The sequence below is a fragment of the Lodderomyces elongisporus genome, chromosome 1, assembly GCF_030384665.1.
Source record: "Lodderomyces elongisporus chromosome 1, complete sequence".
NCBI classification, from domain to species: Eukaryota; Fungi; Ascomycota; class Pichiomycetes; order Serinales; family Debaryomycetaceae; genus Lodderomyces; species Lodderomyces elongisporus.
In genome coordinates this window covers 3,565,188-3,589,227 of record NC_083673.1, presented here as the reverse complement: position 1 = coordinate 3,589,227, position 24,040 = coordinate 3,565,188, and the positions used below count along the sequence as shown (strand labels likewise).

At 37.7% G+C, this 24,040-nt stretch overlaps 10 protein-coding genes across 10 annotated transcripts; 5 read left to right on the top strand and 5 right to left on the bottom strand. All coding sequences in view use genetic code 12, as the record gives it.

Moving 5' to 3' along the window:
* Positions 1-140: 140 nt before the first annotated feature.
* THI20 (trifunctional hydroxymethylpyrimidine kinase/phosphomethylpyrimidine kinase/thiaminase) lies at positions 141-1,898 on the bottom strand (the record flags this gene model as incomplete). Its single annotated transcript, XM_001528751.1, has 1 exon — positions 141-1,898. The coding sequence occupies one exon, from the start codon at positions 1,896-1,898 to the stop codon at positions 141-143; it is 1,758 nt and encodes a 585-aa protein (XP_001528801.2).
* Positions 1,899-2,263: 365 nt separating this feature from the next.
* Positions 2,264-4,675, bottom strand: AMD1 (AMP deaminase; the record flags this gene model as incomplete). Its single annotated transcript, XM_001528750.1, has 1 exon — positions 2,264-4,675. One exon carries the CDS (start codon positions 4,673-4,675, stop codon positions 2,264-2,266), a length of 2,412 nt encoding a protein of 803 aa, XP_001528800.2.
* Positions 4,676-5,784: 1,109 nt separating this feature from the next.
* PVL30_001290 (uncharacterized protein) lies at positions 5,785-7,470 on the bottom strand (the record flags this gene model as incomplete). Its single annotated transcript, XM_001528749.1, has 1 exon — positions 5,785-7,470. The coding sequence occupies one exon, from the start codon at positions 7,468-7,470 to the stop codon at positions 5,785-5,787; it is 1,686 nt and encodes a 561-aa protein (XP_001528799.2).
* A 1,116-nt stretch (positions 7,471-8,586) lies between these two features.
* Positions 8,587-10,536, bottom strand: PVL30_001289 (uncharacterized protein; the record flags this gene model as incomplete). The annotated part of the gene is made up of 1 exon (XM_001528748.1): positions 8,587-10,536. The coding sequence occupies one exon, from the start codon at positions 10,534-10,536 to the stop codon at positions 8,587-8,589; it is 1,950 nt and encodes a 649-aa protein (XP_001528798.2).
* A 425-nt stretch (positions 10,537-10,961) lies between these two features.
* On the bottom strand, positions 10,962-12,164 carry HOG1 (MAPK protein hog1; the record flags this gene model as incomplete). Its single annotated transcript, XM_001528747.1, has 1 exon — positions 10,962-12,164. One exon carries the CDS (start codon positions 12,162-12,164, stop codon positions 10,962-10,964), a length of 1,203 nt encoding a protein of 400 aa, XP_001528797.1.
* Positions 12,165-14,552: 2,388 nt separating this feature from the next.
* Positions 14,553-15,878, top strand: AVT7 (Vacuolar amino acid transporter 7; the record flags this gene model as incomplete). Its single annotated transcript, XM_001528746.1, has 1 exon — positions 14,553-15,878. The coding sequence occupies one exon, from the start codon at positions 14,553-14,555 to the stop codon at positions 15,876-15,878; it is 1,326 nt and encodes a 441-aa protein (XP_001528796.1).
* A 455-nt stretch (positions 15,879-16,333) lies between these two features.
* PVL30_001286 (uncharacterized protein) lies at positions 16,334-17,062 on the top strand (the record flags this gene model as incomplete). Its single annotated transcript, XM_001528745.1, has 1 exon — positions 16,334-17,062. One exon carries the CDS (start codon positions 16,334-16,336, stop codon positions 17,060-17,062), a length of 729 nt encoding a protein of 242 aa, XP_001528795.2.
* Positions 17,063-17,543: 481 nt separating this feature from the next.
* On the top strand, positions 17,544-18,290 carry GPM1 (Phosphoglycerate mutase; the record flags this gene model as incomplete). Its single annotated transcript, XM_001528744.2, has 1 exon — positions 17,544-18,290. One exon carries the CDS (start codon positions 17,544-17,546, stop codon positions 18,288-18,290), a length of 747 nt encoding a protein of 248 aa, XP_001528794.2.
* Positions 18,291-18,750: 460 nt separating this feature from the next.
* NSP1 (FG-nucleoporin nsp1) lies at positions 18,751-21,513 on the top strand (the record flags this gene model as incomplete). Its single annotated transcript, XM_001528743.1, has 1 exon — positions 18,751-21,513. The coding sequence occupies one exon, from the start codon at positions 18,751-18,753 to the stop codon at positions 21,511-21,513; it is 2,763 nt and encodes a 920-aa protein (XP_001528793.2).
* Positions 21,514-22,840: 1,327 nt separating this feature from the next.
* Positions 22,841-23,707, top strand: PVL30_001283 (uncharacterized protein; the record flags this gene model as incomplete). The annotated part of the gene is made up of 1 exon (XM_001528742.1): positions 22,841-23,707. The coding sequence occupies one exon, from the start codon at positions 22,841-22,843 to the stop codon at positions 23,705-23,707; it is 867 nt and encodes a 288-aa protein (XP_001528792.1).
* Between the last annotated feature and the right edge of the window lie 333 nt (positions 23,708-24,040).

Below are 24,040 nucleotides of genomic sequence, written 5' to 3'. Positions count from 1 at the left end.
TGTAAATGTAAGTGGTAGCTCTCCATGTCGGTGGGCTATACAAGAACTTTCTCTCCTTACTTTATTTTTTTTTTTTTTTATTTGCACTTCCTTTCACTTGAGATCGGAATTAAATTAATCATTTTTGTGTAAACTATTTACTATACGTCTAATTCTAAAACCTCGCTCCAAAAGTTAATCTCCAACAAGGTGACATCATTAAAGATCTTGACTAGCTCTTTCAATCTATGTTCACTAAGACCATCTGCACTCAATCTTTGGAGCGCTTCTTTACCAGCGGCATCTGCCTCGAGAAACCACTCTGAAGTGTAATCATCTAGCCAAGAGCGGTATATGTGCAGGTACTCGTGTGGAGTAACTGTATCATTGGTACTAGCACCAGCACCAGTATCAGCATCAGCATCAGCATCAGAACCGTGCTCTTGCTGCTTCAACTGATGCTGTCTTTGTTGTAAAATTCTCTTTCCAAACGCACCAGCATCAGCATACCCGTGCAAACATGGTGCAAGTGCAACTTTGATACCTAAAAAGTCCTCTCGCATACCAATATCCAACAAGTAGTTGCAGTACCTCACACATGCATCTCCAGGAGGTACATCGTCTTTATCGTAATCAACATTATAAGCCTTCAACTTTTCCTTGTGCTTCTCAATTTCAGTGACAATCTCGCCAATAATTGTAGCTTGCGCGTGAGACTCTTTGTAAGTAGGTGCTTTAGAAGCAGCCAACCCATGCATGCGTGCATATACAATCAAATAGTGGTAGTCCTGTTTCAAGTAGTAAAAAAACTTTTCAAACGGCATTTCGTCTTTAGCCACTAACTCAACAAATGGGTGTGTTGCATACGTTTCCCAATTCCTTTTCACATCGGGGTGGTTGATCAAATAATCCAATAGGGTAAAGTTCTCGTCAAATTTGACTTGATTATTCAGAGTGGTGTTGACAAGGTCGCTTATAGCTTCTCTAGGTTTCACATTATGGTTAAGTGGACCTTTGCCATGTCCCAATTTCGACATTTTCAGCATACCTTGATGGATGTAATCAATCCCAATGGCAACGCTATCTGCTAAAGAGGTTCCTTTGGCAATGTTTGCAGCAATTGCTGAGGCCAAGGTACATCCTGTTCCATGAGAGTTGTCTGACTCAATATACTTGGATTCAAAAATGGTGACAACATCATTTTCGCTCTCATACAATACATCAATAACCTTGAGCCCTGGATTACTTTGTGGTTGTGCTTGTCCTTCCGCTGTCGTGTCTTCAACAACTTTACCATTCGCATCAAATGGGATATGACCTCCCTTGACCAAGATGTTCTTGCACCCAACCATTTTCTGCAAGTCAACGGTAAACTTGATAAATTCATCCAATTGCTTCACTTGAGCTGATTTGCCCAATATTTTATAAATAGTCTCTGCTTCAACAAAGTTTGGTGTAACCAAAAAAGCATTCTTCATCAAATTATCAACACAAAGTTTTACACCTTCGTGGTCCAATAATTTACTACCTGATGTGGTAACCATTACTGGGTCAATCACCATTTTTATTTTCAAGTCGAATTGTGCCAACTCTTCAATAGCCGATTTGGTCAACATACCAGTCTTGATCACCTTCAATGGCCCTTTTTCTTCATTTTCGTACATATCCTCCAAATTCGCTTTCAATATTTCATGCACCAATTCCCTCGAAGTCTCTTTGTATGTCTTTACGCCAGTAGTATTCTGCGCAGTCAATGCTGTGATGCAAGTCATGCCATAAACATCAAAGGCACTAAACGTTTTGAGATCTGCCTCAATTCCTGCTCCGCCAGAAGAGTCACTTCCAGCGATGGTCAACACAACAGGGAGTTTGACATCTTCTTCTTCAAACAGTTTAAGTGATACAATATTTGTTTTCATTGCTCAAGTAGCTGGTGGTAGAATAACGTGCTATTACTGAAGTGAAAAAGAAAAAAGAAAAGAAAAAAAATGAAAAAAATGAAAAGGAAAGGAACAATTATGAAGGAAGCAAGGGGGGGGACAAAAAATGAAAAAGTCTAGTAATTATAGTGATCCAATATTATTATAATTTTTTTCTTACAACAATTGCTAGTCAATTTCGACGAATCTGTACTTTATATATTCGTTAATTACACATATATGCGTTTGTTTCTATATATATACATACATACATACATACATACATATATAAAGTATGCAAAAAATTAGGACGAGTTTTTTTTTTCTTTTATCCTCCAAAATTTTATTTTTTATTTTTTATGCGCTTAGTGGGATTCGCGACGCATATCTGCATACTGGGGCTTGTTATAATGCTCCACCAAGTTTTGCTCGCTTTTAAGAGTATTTTCTCTAAAACCTACACGAATGTCCGGGACATTTGTCTTTTCAATATCATTGCCTTCCACTCCCCCGGCCATGTAATTCTTTCCGAGCCAGTGCTTTTTGATTGCAGCTTCCCATCCACTTTGGAGCACCGAGTTTCTGGCCAATTCGCACATATCGACTCCAGAAAGCTTATAGATTTGAGCAGCAACTGAATATTCTTCGATAAGTGGTTCTTTGGTGTAGGAGAATTGCAACGGGTCATCTGTTGATAACGAGACATTCATTCCCTTTTTGAAAAAATTATAAAATGGGTTCTTGTCGTACGTGAGGAATAATGCATTATTTGAAAGTGGCGACATGGCGATTCCAATTTGGTCCAAATAGTACAAGTACTGAATAAATGGTAATTTTCTCAATAAGATACCATGCGAAATACCATACGAAGTTAAAAAAGCACTGATCAAATGCTCAGGGTCACCCGCCTCACCACAATGTGGCCTCAACACAAAGGTGTTCATCTTGTTCTTTAACCTCAACTGGTTCAATGAAGCAATGTTTGCATACAAGTAATACAAGTAGTACGAGTATGGTGGATTGGTAGCAAAGTTCCAAGCACCAGCTGGGGGATAGGATCTAGATTGGATAGGTTTCTCTGCCTTTGATTCATCATCAACAGAATCAAACCCAACAACCCTTTGCAAAAAGATATACAATTTAGGATGGGACTTGGGGTTCATTGACACTTCAAACAATGGCTCAAAAATATTCTTGACGATATCCAAAAATGATCTCACATTCTTGTTCTTTTTGTAAATATCATAAAGTCTGGGCACCTGGATCAACCACCTCACATTGTGACTAAACAACTTGTTGTCTACAACCCAAGCGGCAAGCTTATCCCACTCATGGATTGATCTACCATAGATGGAAATTCTGAGCTCGTTCATCTGGTACTTGGAGCTTTCCAAATCCTCCATCACTTGTTGTGTAAGCTCGGCAAGGTATCGTCCATCGATGAAATTATCAGTCTTTAAAAAAATCTCTCGAAGTCTAGACTCACCAATGGGGTTATACTTTAAATTGAACTTGTCAAATCTGTGGAATGTATCCTTGTGTGCATGCATATCCAAAGTGTCAATCGACAAGTCGTACCCGGTCAAGTTTAAGGATTTAAACACCTCTGCCAAGGTCAAGATTTTGCCGTCTCTAAAAATCACAGGCAGGTCGGGGTCCGTCTTGAGCTTGTACTTGATGAATCTGAGCAAATGTTTCTGGTTCATACAGGCTGAGTGGTGGATATGTGTATCAACTTTACGTACATTGTAAAAGTCACGATGTGGGTTTTGTTTTGACTGTTTGGTTTCTTCAAACTCGTTTAAAAGATAGTACATGTTCCATTTGGCTTCAAGATATTGCAATCTCTTGAATGCAAAGGACTTTGTAGGACCATCGGATGCTATTCTACTAATGTGGTTTAAATCGGAATGGTATTGTTGCAAGTCAGGAATCTTAACCAAGGGAGAATCAGTTTCGGCATCACAACCTTCTTTAAACACTTCATAGACACCTTCTTTATTCAATTTGAAAAAAAATTCACTCTCAACAATGTTTGGAATCATGCATTTGCTAAAGTCAAATGTCTCCTCTTCTTCCTCTCCAGTAGCTGCAGTGTTGACAATCTGATTAAATCTATTTTTCGACTTGTACGTTGGCTTGGGTGGCAGTGGATAAATCTTCCATTCTGGTTGATTTCTTGGGTCAATCAGTTGCGGAGTCTGTAATGACAAGTTCAAGTACTTGTGACGAAGGTCCAAACAAGTCTTGACATTCTGGTAAAACTCTACCAACTCTTCGGAAGGGTATTCTTCTGGGATTGCGTTATCGAGACGTGGGTCAAGGTTGTGTATAAAGTGTGAAAGGTGGCTATCGTTGCCAATTTTGTCACCACTATTGCCACTGCCTTTGCCACTGGCATTAACATTAGCACCCCCAATCATACCATGCGGCATATCAATTACTGAAGACCTTCTTCTCAACCCAGCACTGCTTGGAGAAGATGACGATGCAGGGCGACCTCCATTATTGTGCAATGCCTCAAATGCTCTTTGCTTCAAATCGTGCTCCTTCATGAATTTGTCCTGGGATGTTGAAAAATGAGCCGAGTTTGCTGACTTTGACATATCGTCGTCGCTATCAGCATCAAAATGGTGATCATAATCGTAATCGTCATTGTCGTCGCCGTTGCCATTGCCGTTGACATTGGCGTTGCCATTTTCAATCCCAAGCGAGGGTGAGCTTTCAAAGCCTATGTCATTATTGCCAAAGGCATTTTTTCTTTCACTAGAACACATTCTCAATTGATTTACTGAGTAGTGAAAAAAAAAAGAGAAGCTTAATAGAGTGATGTCGAAGTGGGTTGCTTTTTGTACCTTATCTTTGTAATTGTGTCTTGCTGGAAATTATGAAATTTGAAGCATTTCTCAGGTCCGAAAAAGAATCTAAGCTTGACTTTGTGTATTAATAATACTTTTTTGTCAGATCTTTTGTAATTTATTGAAATATGACATTAAAGTCACATTAAAATCATATTAAAGTCACATTAAAGTCACGTGTAATATTAGTTAAAACATTCTCTTTCCCCGCAGCCTATCACTACCACCACCAAAATTTAACACATTTTGATGTAACTTTTCATACACTTCTTGATTTTTCACACCTTAGCAAAGTATATGGGAGTGGTGGAGACCAGTTAGTTGTGCTGTCCTTGCCTTTAGATTTTGTATTACATTTTTTTTTTACTAGCTTCACAGAACAATGGTATATATCATGCTCCTTTCAGTTTAAAATATCCATACAGGAAAGTTAATGTAGTAGCCATTGATATGAGGAAAAGGAGATTATATCAAGATTTGAAACACTTTCGAAATGTCGATATCTATTACAGTAATATTTATGTGTGTGTATGTTTTTGTAAAAAAGTTGATTGTGAGAAAGAATATATATGCTCAGCTTGTGTACTACAATTAACCATTAGCTATTATTTTGACGCAATTTGCAACCAAATTGTGAAATAATTTCATTTTCTGACTCTTTTTAAGAAAAAAGAAAAAAATAGACAAATTGGTTGAACAATCAACACGTATTGGAAACTACCCTCATTCAAAATGTAAGCTCTTACCACAAGTAGCTAAATGTTGGAGAACTACTCAAAATGTTTTAAATCACAGAGAAATCACAATACTTGTCTATTAAATATACGAAAAGAGAACTGAATATATAAAAGGTATTTCGGGTTTGGTGCTTAATTTGTTTCTCTCTTTTCAATTTCCTTTTTCTATTTTTTCTTCAACTTCCTTGACTTTCTTCTTTTTTCAAAAAAAAAAAGCTAATAGATACAGTAAAGGAAAAAGAAAGGAAAATAAAAGAAACAAAAGTAAGAAGCCAAAAGAAAAGCAAAGAATTACATTACCAATGCTGACAAACCAATTGCAGCGAATGCAGGTAATGCCAAATTGAAGACAGCAGGTGAACCTGCATTCTCAGAGTCAATAGTGGAAACAGCTGGTGCAGTGCCATTGCTGGATGCAGACTCTGAGACTGTCACAACATAGCTGGATACCAAGGTGGAAACCTGTTCATCTCTAGCCTCCAAATCCCTTTTGAAAATCTCTTGGAAGTCCCTGTATAACGCATCTTTCAAGTCTGGGTCATTGAATGCTCTGGTAATGGTATCGGTCAACAAACCAGAGTTCAACAAGGATTCAATCAATGGGTACAATGCTGACCAATCAGTGCTGAAAACTCCGGTCAAAGTAGAGCCAATGTTGCTAAAGACACCCTCCAAAAGTTGGGCAACAGTATTTTCAAATTGCTCATCGGTAACCAAATATTGAATAGTCTCATTCAACAAGTTGGATCTGACAATGGACGAGAAAATGGTGGTTAACAAATCTTCAATATTGTCTCTCTTCATCTTTTGCAAGGCTTGGTTAACTTCATCCTCTTCTTGTTCTTCTCTCTTTTTCATTTCTTGCAATGCTTCATAAACGGCATCTCTCTTCTTGGAACCGCTACCACCAAATGCAGCAGTGATTTGACCCAAGGCAGAGTAGTTGATGGTGGTTGGACCCAGTCCAAACAGCGAAGTAGGAACTGATTGGAATGCAGGACCGGTAATTGTAGCAAGGTTGTAGGTGCCAACTTGAACACCACTACCACCAGCTTTTGCAGTTACAGCAGCAGTGGCAGAAGTAGTCAATGCAGCTTTAGTGGTGGTTGTAAGGGCACCACCGGCAGAAGTAGTAGCAGAAGCATAAAGTGGGTTTGAGTTTCCACTCACTTGAGCGCCAGCCTCTGAAATCAATGCAGCAATGCTTCCAGTGTTGATGTCACTTGGGTTGGCAGTGGTGGTTGCAGCACCAAATTTCGAGTTGGCATTGAGTGAGTATAATGGATTGTTTGCAGTGTTGATGCTTGCACTAACAGAGGCAGCAACTGAGGCAGTAACACCTGCAGAGCTAAGAGTAATGCCCGTAGTCACTGCGGTTGCAAGAACAGTACCATCTGCAGATGAACCACTACCACCATCCAACAAACCCGAGATTAATGAGTTGCTGCCAAGAGTATCCTTGAGCACTTGCTCAACAAATGGCAATGTGTTTGGATTTTCGATCAAGTCTGCAATCAATGTGTAGACCAATCCCGAGTTCTTTAAAGCATTAAAGACTGGAGTAATGTCAAATTGTTGAGCAACACCTAATAAACCAACAACAGCATCACCAGCAATACTTCTAGTCTCATTGTTTGAAAGGATAAAGCTGATTGCTGCTGGAACCAAATTAGTGCTTCCCAAAAAGTTCAAGATATAGTCCAAATACTTGACATTGTCATCCTCAGTCAACAAATTGTTTGCCCAACCGGCAATTTCTTCCCAATCGATCGAGTCGATAATGGCAGTGACATTGATATCTGAGATTAAGCCCTCGACAAACGAGGAAATATCTCTTTGTTGGAGAACAGTCAATTCTGGAACTTCTCTTTTTTCCACCAATTCAATTTCAAGTGGACCCGATGCTGGGCTCAAGACATGACCCTTGGCAATACTAGCAAACGACAAAGCCGTGAATGTGAGCGTTGAAAACTTCATATCTGTTTGTTTCGTTGATTATTGATAACGAGCGTGGCAAGCAGTATAAGCAAAAAAGAAGGAAAAGAAACGAAAGAATCAATATAAAAACAAAACACCTCGAGAAAGCTCCTTGATATTCAGTATATATATATATGACTCATAAATTATTGCAACATTTTTATTCGGATGTAATGGTTATATATATATATATATATATATATATATGTTGATAAATGTACATGTAGTGGCTTTGTTTTGCTTTTTCTTCTTTTGTCAAACGAATTGATGTCGAAGTGTCGATGGTTAAATTCGACGTGTGTATTACTGTAGGAGGTAATTTACTTTCTAATTCATCCCTAGCTTATAATTGAAAGACTCTACATTTGGCAGCCATTTTCAATTCCTAGTGCGTATTTCCTAGACAAGAAAAAGGTTTGGCGAAGGGAGAGATCTTCTCGCTGAAATTATGGTGCTTGTGTTTTTGTGCACTCAAATTAATCTGTTTACCTAAAACGGTAATTTTTGACCAAAGCCCTGTCTGAAGGAGAAGCCAAAACAAAAAAAAAAAATAAAAAAAAATAAAATAAATGAAAAGGAACAGTACAAAACAGCAAAAAGTGAAAAAGAAGCACAAATGATCAACCATTCTATTTGCTTCTTCTGAATCTCCAATTCCCCACCTCAATACCTCCACACCGCCTTATAGTCTCAATTTTTTTTTGCATCATATTTCCATTTTTTTTCCCACATTCTCCCTTCCCTTGTTTCCCATTTGTAATTAAAATGAAACACCGTGTGTGTATTTCGAGTCTTTCTCATTTCCTTCTTTGTTGACGATATTTCACGTACAAGTTTCTAGAACAGAAAATATAATATTTCTTTTAAGCTTAATTCGGAAAGATCTGGACTTATTGGGATTAATTCTAGAACTGTGAAATGTATACGAAAAAGAAAAGATTTAGTAATGTAAAACAATAACAAAAAAAGAAAAAAGCAAAGAGGAAAGGAAAGAATCAAATACACATTACAATTTCATTACCTTGAATCTAATATGCGTAAAGCTCGCTTATTTTCTTTATTGCTGTTGTTAATACGTTTTTTTCTTGTCCTACTCTTGTCTTCCATTTGAAAAGTTTAATGGACGATATACAAAGGTACTCGGAAGGTACAACTGTTTCCCACGAGCTCGCCTTTGAGTGCGTCTCGAGGAACAAATTCATTCAGTGGATTCTGCAGCGTACTTTGTGAATCCAGTAGAGTAGTCGAATCTTGCGAGTCAATAGGTAATTGCGCAAAATTGAACTGAAAAGTTAAATGGTATTTCAAATCCATGAATTTCCTACTTTGGAATTGCGGCGTTAGGAACTTGGGGATATTGATGTAGTCGCTCACCAAACTCGGTGTCCGGCTCAGTCTATGTGTTATCGCCGAGGCCAATAAATTCACTTTCAAATTGTTTGTAACTTTGTATACATTTTCCACATTCTTCTTCCCACCTTCCCCTGCATGATACGTTTCCATGGCTTCAATGTATCCATTCAACCCGATGATTTTATTTTCATTGCCCATGTTGATATCAATAACGAAATGTATATCATCTCCTAGGTTATAGTATGGTTTGGAAATCAGGACCTTGCAAAGATCCTCATTATTAGCCCTCAATTGATACAGTGTTCGCAACTGCGATGGTAATTGTGTAACATATTCGTAGTCGTGTTCTCCTATGGCAATGGCACCAGCACCAGAACCTGCACCAGAACCCGCACCAGAACCAACACTAGTGTTACCCAGCAGTAACAAGTTCCCACTGCTTCTCCTTCTGCGTCTTTCACTAGTTGAAATTTTGGGCATATTATACAAGTCAGAATCAATCAATGTTTCTAAATCTAGCATAAAGTCACTTTTGGCAATATCGTCAGGAGTAACTTCTTTTGAATACTTTGTCACGTCCAATATTTTCCACTCCTTGTCCAAGCCAAACAGGTCTTCATAATATAGCCTCTGCAATGAACTAATTGTAGGATGCTTAAATGGTTTGATATACATGGGAAAGTATACCGATTTGGGCTCATCCATCATACTTCCCTCACTTAGACTTATAATCAACGAATATCGCACACTTGTCCACCCTTGGTCTTGAGGAATCCCCGTCAGCCTGGCGTTATAAGTTGGCGGAAGCCGTGTGTCTAGGGGAACTTGAAACTCATACTTTTTCGACTCGCCCTTTTCCAAAACAAGGTCAGTGAATAACAATGATTGCGGTGTTGCATAGAATGGGACTATAGATTCAACCAATTCATCCAATGGTGGTTTATCTGGCAGCGGTGGCGATGTATCAAAGTTGCTAATCAAGTCATGTAAAAAATGGGCTTTTCCAGTTGTGGCGTGTTCGGGTACATCAGCAACGAGGTCACCAACGCCACCAAGTTTGCCTCCAACAAGCAATTTCTTAGTGTGTAAATGGTCATAAATGAATGGAGTAGACTCGACCTTCAATTCTCTATCCATCTCCTCTTCCTCCTCTTCACCATTATCACCTTCCTCTCCTTTGCTGGCTCTTGTTCCTTCTCTAGTGTCCACGTAATCTCCAAGGTATGTCCCGTTTTTCCACCAATGCTGCGGTCTGTGCATATCCAACGACGACGAGTCTTGTGTGAATCTATAGTTTAGCACCACGTAGCCAAACAATTGTATGTGGCCAAGGAATAGCACAATTTTACCACTCGACTCGTGACTAAGCATTTCTTTTGATTCACCATTACTACTTCTGGATCCATGGGATCCATTGAGGTTATTGGAGTAATGACTATTTTCTGATTTGGAAAGACCATTTTCTGGGTTGACTATAATTTTGTTGTTTGCAATATTTGTGATTGTAAGTACACAAGTTCGCGTCAATTGTTGAGCACTATAACCATTGTTGTTGGTGGTGGTGGTTTTGTTATTGGTATTATAACTAGTTTCTCCAGCACCAGGACCAGCACCAGCACAATCACCATCACTATACCTCAATGATATAGAAAGGTGCTCATTCAATTGCTTTGTGAATGACAGACTTGAAGCTGGATCTTTAACGTGTTTCATTTCCGATTTTGACCCCGGTCTCTTGTTCCTTACAAACTATGTGGCTAGTTCTCTCTTTTTTTTGGTTTCCTTTTTCTTTCTCTATTTTTATTTTTATTTTTATTTTTATTTCTATTTTTTTTGTTTGTTGTATTCTTTTTATATGTATATATCAGACTACTAAATCCATGCGAAATTTCAGTGCCTATTCCACCTACATAGACTCAAACACTCTACAAATACACCTTGACAATACTTTTAAATCAATATTTTGTTTTCACTTTTCTTCTTTAATTACTCAGGTAACTAAAACATACACACAGACAAATATTCGCTCGCTCGCTCACTCACTCGCTCACTCACTCACTCACTCACTTCTTCACTCATTATTTCTCTCCCTATCTCTCTCTCTTTATTCTATACATATTCTAAAAATATCTAGTCTCTTACACTTGTGGCTGAAGTTGTTCCTGCTGCTGGAGCTGTTGCTGCTGGACCTGCTGTTCCTGCTGTTGTTGATACTGCTCTAATTTATGTGTATCACCATTGGCATCTGCAACTTCCTGCTGTTGCTGGTCCATTCCACTTCCTCCTACACCAATGCTCTGATGGAAATCTAAAATCTCGCTGTACATCATGACTCTCCAGTTATCTACTGGCAAATCGGCATCGTTGAAACTCCAGTCAAACTTGGTCTCACATACAGGCTCATCGGTTGGGTCGTGGTATGGCTCCATGTATGGGTGTGTTAAGGCTTCAGCAGCACTGATTCTCTTTTTTGGGTCAAACACAAGCAATTTCTCCAACAAGTCAATAGCTTCTGGCTCAACATGTGTGCAGTTGGCGAATCTCTCACTGAATGGGATTGGGTCTCTATGTGGTAATGATTGCACAAATCTCAAAGTGTTTTCAGAGCAGATTGTGTCAATGACATCAGGGGGTGGGCTTCCCAACAATTCGGTAATAATTGAAAACTGGTTTACGTGATCTTTACCTGGGAATAATGGCTTGCCTTCAATAATCTCGGCCAAGATACATCCCACAGACCACAAGTCAACCTCGGTGTCGTATTTTTGCCAAGTCAACATAATTTCCGGTGCTCTATAGTATCTAGTGGAGACATATCCCGTCATTTGAGGGTCCTGGATTCTGGCTAACCCGAAATCACAAATCTTCAAGTCACAATTTTCATTGATGAGAATGTTGGATGGTTTCAAGTCACGATGAATGACACCAGCCGAATGGATATATTTCAATCCTCTCAAGATTTGGTATGTAAAGTATTGTATAAATTGTTTCTCCAATGGTCTCGATGTCAATAATCGGTGCAAATCTGTACCTTGCAACTCATTCACAAAGTAAATATCTTCCAAGGGGGAGATGAAAATGTCGTCCAAGGTGATTAAATTCTCATGTCTCAAGTGTTTCAATAATTTCAACTCTCTATATGTCCTCTTGGCCAACACAGAGGTTGAAAATGGTTTCATAATCTTCTTTACAGCAACGTTTTGGCCAGTTAGTTTATCGACTGCTGAACATACCAAACCAAAAGCACCCATACCAACGGGGTTCAAGTCTGTGTATCTATTTGTGATCTCAAACACAGTACCAAAGATCTGTGTCCTTGTGAATTCTCCATCTGACGACATGTTTTTAATTTTGTATTAGTAAATTAGAAAGTGAAGGGTATCTAGGAATGTATCACTGTAATTTTGTATACGTTAACTTTGATTTCTTAAAGATGGCAAAATCCAAAGAAAAATAAATGGTGGTGAGTAAAAAAAAAAAAAAAGGAGACTGGTTGTAATAGGATAGATTTAAAGTCTCTGTTTAAGTTGTTTGATGCTGCTAGTTTCTTTCTCCAATTTTAAGAATTAATCGGGAGTGGCAAAAAAAAATCCTTTATCTGAGAAGCAATAAGTTTCTATTTCAACAAACACTTGTATATATGTTCAGTTTCTGTATCAATCAGAAATATGAATTTAGTAGAAAACAAAAAACAACAAAATTTTAGAGAAGAAAAAGGAAAAGTTAAAAGATTGAGTGCTGATTATGTTTTTTGTTTTTTTCGAAGGAGAAAGTGATGTTTTGGTGTATATCTTACTTTCATTCTCTCTCTCCCCCCCTCACTCACTCACTCACTCACTCACTTTCTTTCTTTCCTTCTGGCTTATTATATTTTTTATTGTCAAGAGAAAAAAAAATAATATAAAAATATAAAACATAAAAAATATATATATAAAATATTATACTCGCGCTTAGTGACGTTTGGAGTGTAGTTTGGTACAATTTAATTGAAGCTTAGCATTCATTAGTTTTTATTAACATTGCTATTGTCATTAAACACACATGTACTAAGTATATATATATATATACACATACATACAGAGAGAAGAAGAATATATATGCTTCACCCGAACTTACATGTGCTTGTTCTATTATAGCAAACTCTGCTTTAGCACAGGGTATATACTTTTTTTTTGAAATTTTTTTTCATTTAGAGAAGTTGATACTAGGAGAGTAATGGTTACGAGTGATCTTGCATTTACCAACTCAATTACTTACCTACTAATGCGCTTGCCAAAAACTCATCCTATGACGTAGAGTCTTTTCTTAGGCTACATTTGCAAAAAAATTACCATTCCATTGGCTTGGACAAATTTCTTTTCCATCTTTTTATAAATTTTTGTTTTGCCCACGAAGAAAAAGTTTTCCAATTTTATTTTCAATCTTTGTTCCTTTTGGTTTGCCCCATTCGGTTTGCCCCATTTGGTTTGCCCCATTTGGTTTGCCCCATTTGGTTTGCCCCATTAAGTTTACAATTTGGTCTTCTATTTTACATTTTTATCTCCCTTTGCTTTACCCTATTTGCTTCTTAAATATATGATCAACACCTCCTGTTTCTATTTTGCTCTTTTTGTATTATCATGCATTGCAAAGTATTTATTGGAAGTTGTTACATTGTTTTTAGTTTCTGCTGGAAGCGCCGTTGACCGCAATACTGTTCGTTCATGTCCCGGAGTTTATTTTACAAGAATACCGTTTTTTGTCTTTTGGACCACTGCTTGCTTATCCCTTCTTCCTTTTTTCTACTTTTCTTTTTCTTTTCCTTTTTCTATTCATGTATATCTATTTATACAGTATATGTAAAAATATATTGCCTTCTTTTCAGAGCATTATGGGAAAAGAGTGCTCCAAAAGTCACGTGGTACAAATGTCTTTAAGCAAAGCATACCACAGGGCAATTTACCAAGCTATAATTCTGAATAATTTGTTACAAAGTTATAAATTTAATTTATACGATTATAGAGAAAGATTTTAGTATTCTTGATATGCTTGAAAGTAGTTATCTCGCAAATAGTCTACACGAATAAAGTTTCAGAGAGATTCATCATTTCGAATTGAACAGACCCTGTGCCTAAATAAACTTTTACCAGCTGATTAAGAATTGAAACATCTTTTTCTATTTTTTTTTTTTTTTATTTCTTATTTCATTTATCAAGCTTTAATCACATAAGTTCAGGTTAAGAAACAATAAGATTAAAAGCGAAGTTCAATAGAATGCAAGTATTAAACCAAACCTTCTGAAAGATAATATCATTTAATACATTTAAAGATTAAGCAAAGTAAAACTTGAACTTTCAAACAAAAGAAGGAAGAGAAATAAAGAAGCAAATGCAAAAGTTGTGGCTTCAACGTCAAATTCCGTTTTCCATTTTCCACTTTCCGTTTTCGTCTCTCTTTTTAAGCAATACAAAAATACAAAAAATAAAGAAATTTTTTTCATAATAAAAACTAAATCTAAATATGCTATACATATATGTATATATATTATTTTTTATTACTCAAAAGTATACATAGCATGAGCAATCAATCATATTTGTGATCCATTACTCTTAAAGCTAATCATTACTCCATCAACCGAAATCAGTCTTTTCAAGGAAAACTTCTTTTTTCTTTCTGCTTTTTCTTTCTTTTTCTTTCTTTTCATTCAATATTTTTCTTTTGTTGTTTCCTACTATTGTTTTCCATAGAAAATGCCATCTGTTGATCCCGTGATTGGAAATGGCGCTTCGACGGTGTCCTCTTCAATCAATTTGATCAAAACAATTATAGGCGCTGGCCTATTATCCATGCCATTGGCATACTCAACCGATGGATCCATCTTTGGCACATTCATTATTCTTGTTGCCGCCATAACTTCGGGGTTTGGCTTGGTATTACAGGCCCTTGTCTCGAAATTCGCACCTGTGGGCAATGCTACATTCTACAACCTTTGTCAAATCACTTACCCACAACTTTCCGTCATCTTTGATATTGCAATTGCCATACAATGCTTTGGCTGCGCCGTCTCATACTTGGTGTTGATTGGAGACTTGATGCCAACTATAGTTACCTATATACCTCATGTTGCCGAAAAACACCATAGACTTTTTTGGCTCGTTGCATCAACAATAGCCACTGTGCCGTTATCATTCTTGAAGAACCTCGACTCCTTAAAGTACACATCCATATTGGGTCTTGTGGCTGTTGCATACCTCACATTATTTGTCGTTGGCCACTGGTTTGCCAACGATATCCCAAGAAACGGCATTATAAGTTATTGGCCTTCAAGCACAACAGCAGTGTTTAGCACATTTTCAATCATTGTTTTTGCCTTTACTGGCCATCAAAATATGTTTTCCATAATCAATGAAGCTCGTGACAAGTCCATAGGCAAGTTGGTCTCGTTGATTAATTTCGCCATAGTTCTTGCAGCACTTTTGTTTATAATTGTTGGATTGACTGGGTACTTGACATTTGGCGCCAATGTAAGTGGCAATATCATCTTGATGTATCCCGCCAATTGGGCAACAACATTGGGAAGATTCTGCATTGTGTTTATGGTACTATTCTCTTTCCCATTGATGTTGCATCCAGCCAGAATCTCGGTGAATAATGTCTACTTTGCAGCTAAAAAGAAGTTTATTCAAGTAGAAGAAAGAGTTAACGAGACAACGCAATTACTCCAGCCAGATACTAGTGTTCAAAATGAAAATGAAAATGATCCCGAGTTGCAGATGAAAGAAGTGGTGGTTCCATTCCCAAGAGAAACTTTTATTGCAATTACAATAACACTTTTAGTTGTGGGGTATTTTCTTGCAATTACCGTCAAGTCGTTTGCATTTATATTAGCAATTGTGGGTGCTACGGGATCTACGTCTATCTCATTCATCTTACCAGGTCTTTTTGGCTACAAGTTGATTGGTTCAGAAGTAGACGCTTCAAAAGCTGAAAAGGCTGTCAAATACTTGTCGCTTTCGTTAACCGTTTGGGGTGTTATTGTTATGTTTGTTTGTTTATACAGCTCATTAGCTCTTTAAATTTTTGATATAAGCTTAACCAGTTCAATAGAGATAGAGAAGATGAATATAGTGCTTATTGTGAATGTAGTTAATGAAATTTTTTCTTCTTTCCTCCTTTCCTTTTCCCCTCTTCCCTTATTCTATTCTTACAAAATCAGTCTAACCTTATTTTCACTGGCAAAAGGGGCGAAAGGCAAAATGAGTACAAGAAATTTTTTTAGTATAAGAATACATCTTGAGCGATGGGCGAGTTTACCCCACATGTTTACTTCAGCTACGCTACCAAATGAGAATATCATTGACTCCCTTTTGGCTCACCAAAAAGTGTCATTACCCATCAATCACGTATTCTTTAAATCTATTCATCATTCACACCAAACACGCCAAACACACCAAACACACCAAACACGCAAAATACACTACACGTGCATAAACATCAGTCTGCTCTCTCTGCTCCAAAAAAAAAAAAAGAAATGTCTTGCGAAAACGAACATTACCATGGCCATGGTCATAACCACAACCACGATGGCCATGATCACGACCATGTTGCACCAATCCCTACTTTATCCTCACAATCACTCAACTCCAAAGTTGATCTAGATAAAGTATCAGCTTTGAATATGGCCAACCCCAAATCAGATTTAGCACGAATCTTTAAATCTGCAGAAACGAAATATGAAGTTAAACCTGTGATAAGATCGGACTGTGATGAACAATTGATTATCATTATTCCATTTCTCAATGGTTCAGTCAAATTATATTCGTTAATTTTGCGCACCAATGGCGAAGAGTATTGTCCAAAAGTGATTAAACTATTCAAAAACGATACATCCATAGATTTCGATAATCTAGAAGGCAAGAAACCCACACAAACCATCAACCATCCACAAATAGGTCTCGCAACGGATATTGATGACGAAGATGGTCAACAAACTGTTGTTGAATCAGAAGATACTTTTGTAGAGCATTACTTATCTCGTCCAAAATTCACTGGCGTTGAGCAGTTGACTTTGGTTGTTGAAAGCATCCACGACGAAAGCGAAGATCAATCGCGGATACACCTGATAGAGCTTCGAGGCGAGTTTACCGAATTGAATCGAGATCCCGTGGTGACATTATACGAACAAGCGGCAAATCCAGCAGACCACAAAACAACAGAAACCAGACTTGAGAACCAAAACCAGTTTCAATTCGGAAGTTAATAAACACAAGTAAACTATGGTTAATTGAGTACAGCTTAACTGGAGAAATCAGAATGTGGAAAAATTTAGACTCACCGGATATCTTGAATGCTTTTGTACAAGGTCAATCGGAACATTGAATTCCTTTTCATATCACGTGCTTTTTTTTTGTTTGTCACAGACAAACTCTCGCGCACACTCTATGTTTATATTTATATTTATTTTTTCATTTTCTCTATACATTTTTCATTTTTTTCATTTTTTTTTTAATTTTTTTTTTCGACCCTTAGACACCCGGCTACACACAATATTCACAACACATGCTCACCCAATCTTTTCAGCGAATTCCTTCCACTCTCCCGTAAATACAACCACACTTTTTCTTTTCTCCTTCTTCTTTCCTTTCCTCTTTTTCCTCTTTTTCCTTTTTCCCCTTTCCCCTCTTTTTTTTTTTTTCTATTCCAGCTCAATTCCTCTGAATAGTAAATCTCGACACATAGCAATGCCAAAATTAGTTTTAGTTAGACACGGTCAATCAGACTGGAATGAAAAGAACTTGTTCACCGGTTGGGTTGACGTTAAATTGTCAGAAACCGGTAGAAAAGAAGCCAAGAGAGCTGGTGAATTGATCCAAGAAGCTGGAATCAAGCTTGATGTTGTCCACACTTCTAAATTGTCAAGAGCCATTCAAACCGCTGACATTGCTTTGGAGTCTGCTGACCAATTGTGGCTCCCAGTCAAGAGATCATGGAGATTGAACGAGAGACACTATGGTGCTTTGCAAGGTTTGGACAAGGCTGTTACTTTGGAAAAGTACGGTAAAGAAAAATTCCAAACCTGGAGAAGATCATTTGACGTGCCACCTCCACCAATTGAGGCTGATGCCAAATACTCACAAGTTGGCGAGAGAAGATACCTCGACATTGACCCAGCATGTGTTCCATTGACCGAGTCATTGAAGATCGTCATTGACAGATTGTTGCCATACTGGCAAGATGAAATTGCCGGTGACTTGTTGGCCGGTAAGGTTGTTTTGGTTGTTGCCCACGGTAACTCATTGAGAGCCTTGGTTAAGCACTTGGACAACATCTCCGATGAAGAAATTGCTGGTTTGAACATCCCAACTGGTATTCCATTGGTTTACGAATTGGACGAGAAATTGAAGCCAACCAAGCCTGCTTACTACTTGGACCCAGAAGCTGCTGAGGCAGGTGCTGCAGCTGTTGCCGCTCAAGGTCAAAAGAAATAAAAAAGATTGAACTTTATTTGATCTTTAATTTCAGCAGATATATAGAAGAGGCAATTAATTTATAGCTTAACAAAATTTATTGTTATGTAAGCTTCGGTCTCAATCTTTGTATTGTTATCTGTATTCTGTTTCTCCTTTTTTTTTTCATTTTTCATTTTTCATACACTCTGTTGTCAATTTCTTGATCTCCTTCTCTCTAAGTTTGTCAGTATTTTGAAATCTTGTGTGAATTGCGCATGCCGCAAAGTCCTTTTTTTCTTTTTTCTTTTCTTCTTTTCTTTTCGCCAAATTTAATGCGAGGTGCAAAGTAAACATGCTCAGCACTTTCATTCTAAAAACAAAAAACCTCTTCTCCGTCAAAACACAGATTCATTCATTCATTCATTCATCCATCCATCAATCACACATTACCCTTTTTCACCCCATTGTAATCACTGTTATCTCATAGTATATAACGACAATGTTTGGAAGTGGTAATTCATCGAATACAGGAGCTGGATTCTCAGGGTTTGGCAATAATGCCAACTCGAATACCAACCAGCTGAATATATTTGGCAGTAACAACTCTAATCCAACGTCGTCAACGTCAGGAACAACAGGAACAGGAACAGGAACGGGTTCAAATGTTTTTGGCACACAAAATGCAAATCAGGGCTCGATATTTGGAGCATCCAAGACAACTCAACCGGGTCAGCAAACATCGAATGCGAGCCCATTTGGTGCATTTGGTAACAATTCGGCATTTGGAGCCAAGCCTTCTCCCTTTGGACAAACAAACAACAATAACAACAATGCCAACAATGCCAATGCTAATGCCAACACTAATACCAGCACTAATACCAATACTGTTTCACTCTTTGGTCAAAATAACAACCCATCCACAACGGCACCTGCAGCATCGTCAGGTGGACTCTTTGGCTCTGCATCTACACAGAACAAGGCTCCTGCATTTGGCGCTAATACAAGCGCTCCAAGTTTTGGATCACAAGGTGCATTTGGAAGTTCTGCAACTTCACAGCCAGGATCATCAGTATTTGGCCAGCCCAGTGCTAACGCCAATGCCAACACCAATGCCAACACCAACGCTAATTCTAATAATCCAAGCACTTCTGCAGCTCCTACATCATCATCGACAACTGGAACTCCTCTAACAGGATTTGGTGGTAAAAAGGATGGCGAGTCATCTGCCTCGCCTGCACCTGCATTTAACTTTGGTTCAAACTCCAATTCAAACACAAATTCTACCACTTTGAATGCACCAGCTTCATCAACAGGTGGATTGTTTGGTGCTAAAGCTGATCCAAATACTGGAGGACTCTTTGGAGCCAAGACAGATTCAACAACAACCACGGCCCCAGCACCATCTTCAAATACAACTACTACTGCTACTGCTAACAATGGTGTTGGTGTTGGTGGTTTGTTTGGCTCAAAGACTGATGGTACTGCGCCTGCAGCATCCACTGGTGGCTTATTTGGCGCTAAATCTGCAACGTCTACACCACCACCACCATCATCATCATCGACTGGATTTTCATTTGGCGCAAAGAAAGATGATGACGCGAAAGATAAACCAGCGGGATTCTCATTCGGGGCAAAGAAAGATGAAGGGGAAAAACCGGCTTCTACTGGAGGATTGTTTGGTGCAAAGAAAGATGAAGGAGAGAAACCAGCTGGGTTCTCATTTGGCGCAACTAAAGATGAAGGGGAAAAACCGGCTTCTACTGGAGAATTGTTTGGTGCAAAGAAAGATGAAGGAGATAAACCAGCTTCTACAGGATTCTCATTTGGAGCAAAGAAGGATGATGATTCAAAAGATAAACCATCTGGGTTCTCATTCGGAGCAAAGAAGGATGAAGGAGAGAAACCATCTGGGTTCTCATTCGGTGCAAAGAAAGATGAAGGAGAGAAACCATCTGGATTCTCATTTGGAGCAAAGAAGGATGATGAAGCAAAAGATAAACCATCTGGGTTCTCATTCGGAGCAAAGAAGGATGAAGGAGAAAAACCATCTGGGTTCTCATTCGGAGCGAAGAAGGATGAAGGGGAAAAACCAGCTTCTACAGGGGGATTATTTGGCGCAAAGAAAGATGAAGGAGAAAAACCATCTGGATTCTCATTTGGAGCAAAAAAGGATGATGAAGCAAAAGATAAACCATCTGGATTCTCATTTGGAGCAAAGAAGGATGATGATTCAAAAGATAAACCATCTGGATTCTCATTTGGAGCAAAGAAGGATGATGAAACAAAAGATAAGCCCGCAACAGGTTTTCTGTTTGGAGCTAAGAAAGAGGAAAGTTCAGATACAAAACCAAGTGGATTTTCTGCTACAACAGCAGCAACGACAAACGGTAGCAATAACAACACTACGACTACGACTACAACTACTACCAGCACCAACTCAGCGCAGCCAAATTTGAAGCCAACAAAGATTGAACCTATAGCTGTTTCGATTGATAATAAGAATCTTGACGATTTGATTTTGAAGTGGTCGAAGCAATTAAGCTCAACAAGTAAATTGTTTGAAAACTATACAAGTAAAGTGAAACAGTGGGATTTGAAATTGGGTGAAAGTGGAGATGCAATCACTAAATTGAATCAAGATTCCATTGAAGTAGAAGCGCTCGAGTCGAAGATTGATCAGCAATTGTTGTTAGTTGAGAATCAACAGGATGAGTTAGAGAGAGTTTTGGACAACTATGAACAACAAACTGATTTGTTGTTGAGCAATATAGAAATGAACAACGGAAGTGGCGCCTCAGCCGCTTCAGCAGCAGCTACTCTCTATGGTGGCCGACAAGCACTAACTTCGGGCTCGGCAACATCGGCAGGTTCAAATACATCATCTGGTCCATTGATCAAAGACGATCAGCAACAGCAGCAATCAAATTACAACTTGACATCGAATATGAGTGCAACAGATAGGCTACGTGAAAGAGCATACTATAATGCAGAGTTGTTGGATGAGAGATTGGATGGTTTGGGAGACAATTTAAACACTTTAATCAATGAAGTCAACTCCATCAGTGATGTTTTCAACAAGAACATGATTAGTAACTTACCAGGCATGGATGCAACCAAAGCCAGCGCTTCCAATAATGGTCAGAAGAACTCTATCGAAGAGATTATTCAGTTGTTGAATCTTCATTTGGAAAACTTAAAGTATATTGAAAACAAGGAGAATGCTTTGAAGGAAAAGTTGCAAGATTTGACACGGGCTAAATAGTGTTTTCTCTGTTTTTTTATGTTTTTATTATCCTTTCCGAATTTGATTTCCTTGGTAGTTGGTGAGTACTAGCGAGCCTTTCTTTTTTCAATATTAAATCCTATATTTTTTTATAGAAAAAAATCGTATGATAGATGTATGAAAACTAATCGTATTTGTTTATTTCTATTTTGTATAATTCTGTGAATGTTTCAGATTTGATCAGTTTATTGTTACCGCTTGTATTCTTTCTGTTAGAATAAGCTGATGAAAAAAGAGAGGCGGAGGGGGGGGAAACAAAAGGGAACAATAATGAGAGGAGGGAAAAGGAGGGGAAAGGAGGGGATTGTTAAAAGAGAAATATCAAATTGATTGGAAATTGCGGATTTTTTTTTTTTCCTTTTGTTTTTTGACAAAATCAAGATTACTCGATTCGGTAATGTGGTGGAAAATTGGAAGTGGATTTAGAATTAGAGGAAGAGGAGGAGGTGGAGGATGAGCATTTGCATTTTTTCTTTCTCTCTCTCTCTCTCTCTCTCTCTCTCTCTCCCTCTACAGTCCTGTGATAATTAACAAAAGAAAATGAAAGAAAAAAAACTTCATAGCAGCAGCAATAGAAACAGATTGTGGGGAGCGCAGACAGAATTCAACATATAAATGAGTGAGATACAACATTATCCGTGATAAAGAAGTACTTATTTTTCAGATTATACCACGCTATTTTCTATATCGAAATACATGTAAAAAAAAAGACCCTGCCCGTGCTATTAAGTAGTGATAGTACTAATAGTAGCAATTGTTAATTTTTTGCTTAAATCTTCTTTGAAATCGAAAATCAGAAGAGAATTCAAAACTGTGCCGCGGACTTATCTGTGTCAGTTGTCCAACAAAACGGACTTATCTTTCTCTCTCTCTCTCTTTCTTTCTCTTACTCACACTCTCTTCCCCCTATCTTTTTGTCTCCTCCTTTCTTCCCCAGATAACTGGATTTTGTATCTCGACTCAGTAATAATAATAATAATAATAATTAAAAAAAAAAAAGATTAAGAAGAAGCCAAAAATTAAAAAAATTAACATATAATAAATAAATAATCACGACACATACTTGCTCACTACAAAATTTCACATTGGTTGTCACCAGATTAGTCAAAGCTTCGACAAAAAAGACCATTATTGCCACTATCTATCTTTCATTTAAACATCTGATTTTATCTCCATCTTTACCAATTTTTTTGTTCTTCAACCAATCAATCCTTTTCAGAGATAACCCAAAATTAGATAATTAGCAAATACAAATACAAAAATTAAAATAAAAGGTAAAAGAAAGAAACATATACAAAAACAAAAAATGGGTTCTCCAATTTTCATGCTATTGAATTTACTTCTTGATCCAGATGTCAACAAGAAAGTTGTTTTGCAAATGGCTTGGTCGCAAGTCAAAGCTATTGGTATTGGCAAAGTACTAGCAGCACTCTTGAGTGCATTAACCGTAGGTGTTTCTTCATTCATTAGAATTCCTCAGATTAGAAAATTGCTCATCAAGACCGAGACCGACAGAATCAAGGTTGCTCAAGGGTTATCCTTGCAGAGTTTGTCCATTGACACATTAAACAGCTTGGTCCACGTTGTTTTCAACTCACAAAACAATATCCCCTTTATAAACTATGGTGAAAGTTTGTTATTGGGTATTCAAAATGCCATTATCATCTTATTGACCAGATTTTACAGAATCAAAGATGAAGGTGAGTTGGCCAATTTGAGAAAGCTTCCTATTGAAGAGCAAATCAAATCCGTTCTCCAAGCATTGGCAGAACCAATTGGAGTTATGGTGGGTGCAATAATATTTTTTACAAAGATTGCTCCATCAAACTTGATTTCAGTATTGGAGATTTTAAACATTCCAATCTCCATCATTGCCAAGATTCCACAAATCAACGCCAACTACAGATTGAAAACAGTGAGCCACTTGAGTGATGTTGTTTTGAAGGCCAATGTTGTTGGCTCTGCAATAAGAGTATACACCTCCTATACCGACTACAAGACAAAGGCAACAAGAAACAAGACCACTGTTGACGAAAAGATCTTGTTAGCAGGCTACTCAACATCCTTGGTGATGAACTCAATCTTATTGGGTCAATCAATAGTTTACGACAAACTCGGCAGAGGAAAGAAATTGAAAGAGGAAGAAGAGGAAGAGAAGAAGAAAAACATTTGATTCTCTCGTGGTTAGTGCAAGGACACCCTACAAGTGTTTTATATAAGTAGACGTTATTTAATATTACTAGGTAAATCACCTAATCAAATATTCTTTTTATCATTATTATTTAATTTATTGAATATTTACCATATGACATGCAACAGTGTTACTTCACGTAAATGAACAATCATTTGCCGTGCATTTAAAGTGAATCACTAGTTAGCTTACCAAGCTAGCTCACTATTATCAGCAATTATATCAACAATCAAATGAATGTTTTGCTCTGACTAATTAGTATCACGACTGATTTATCCTAGAATTATGGTATGTTGTATAGGGCTAAGAAGCTAA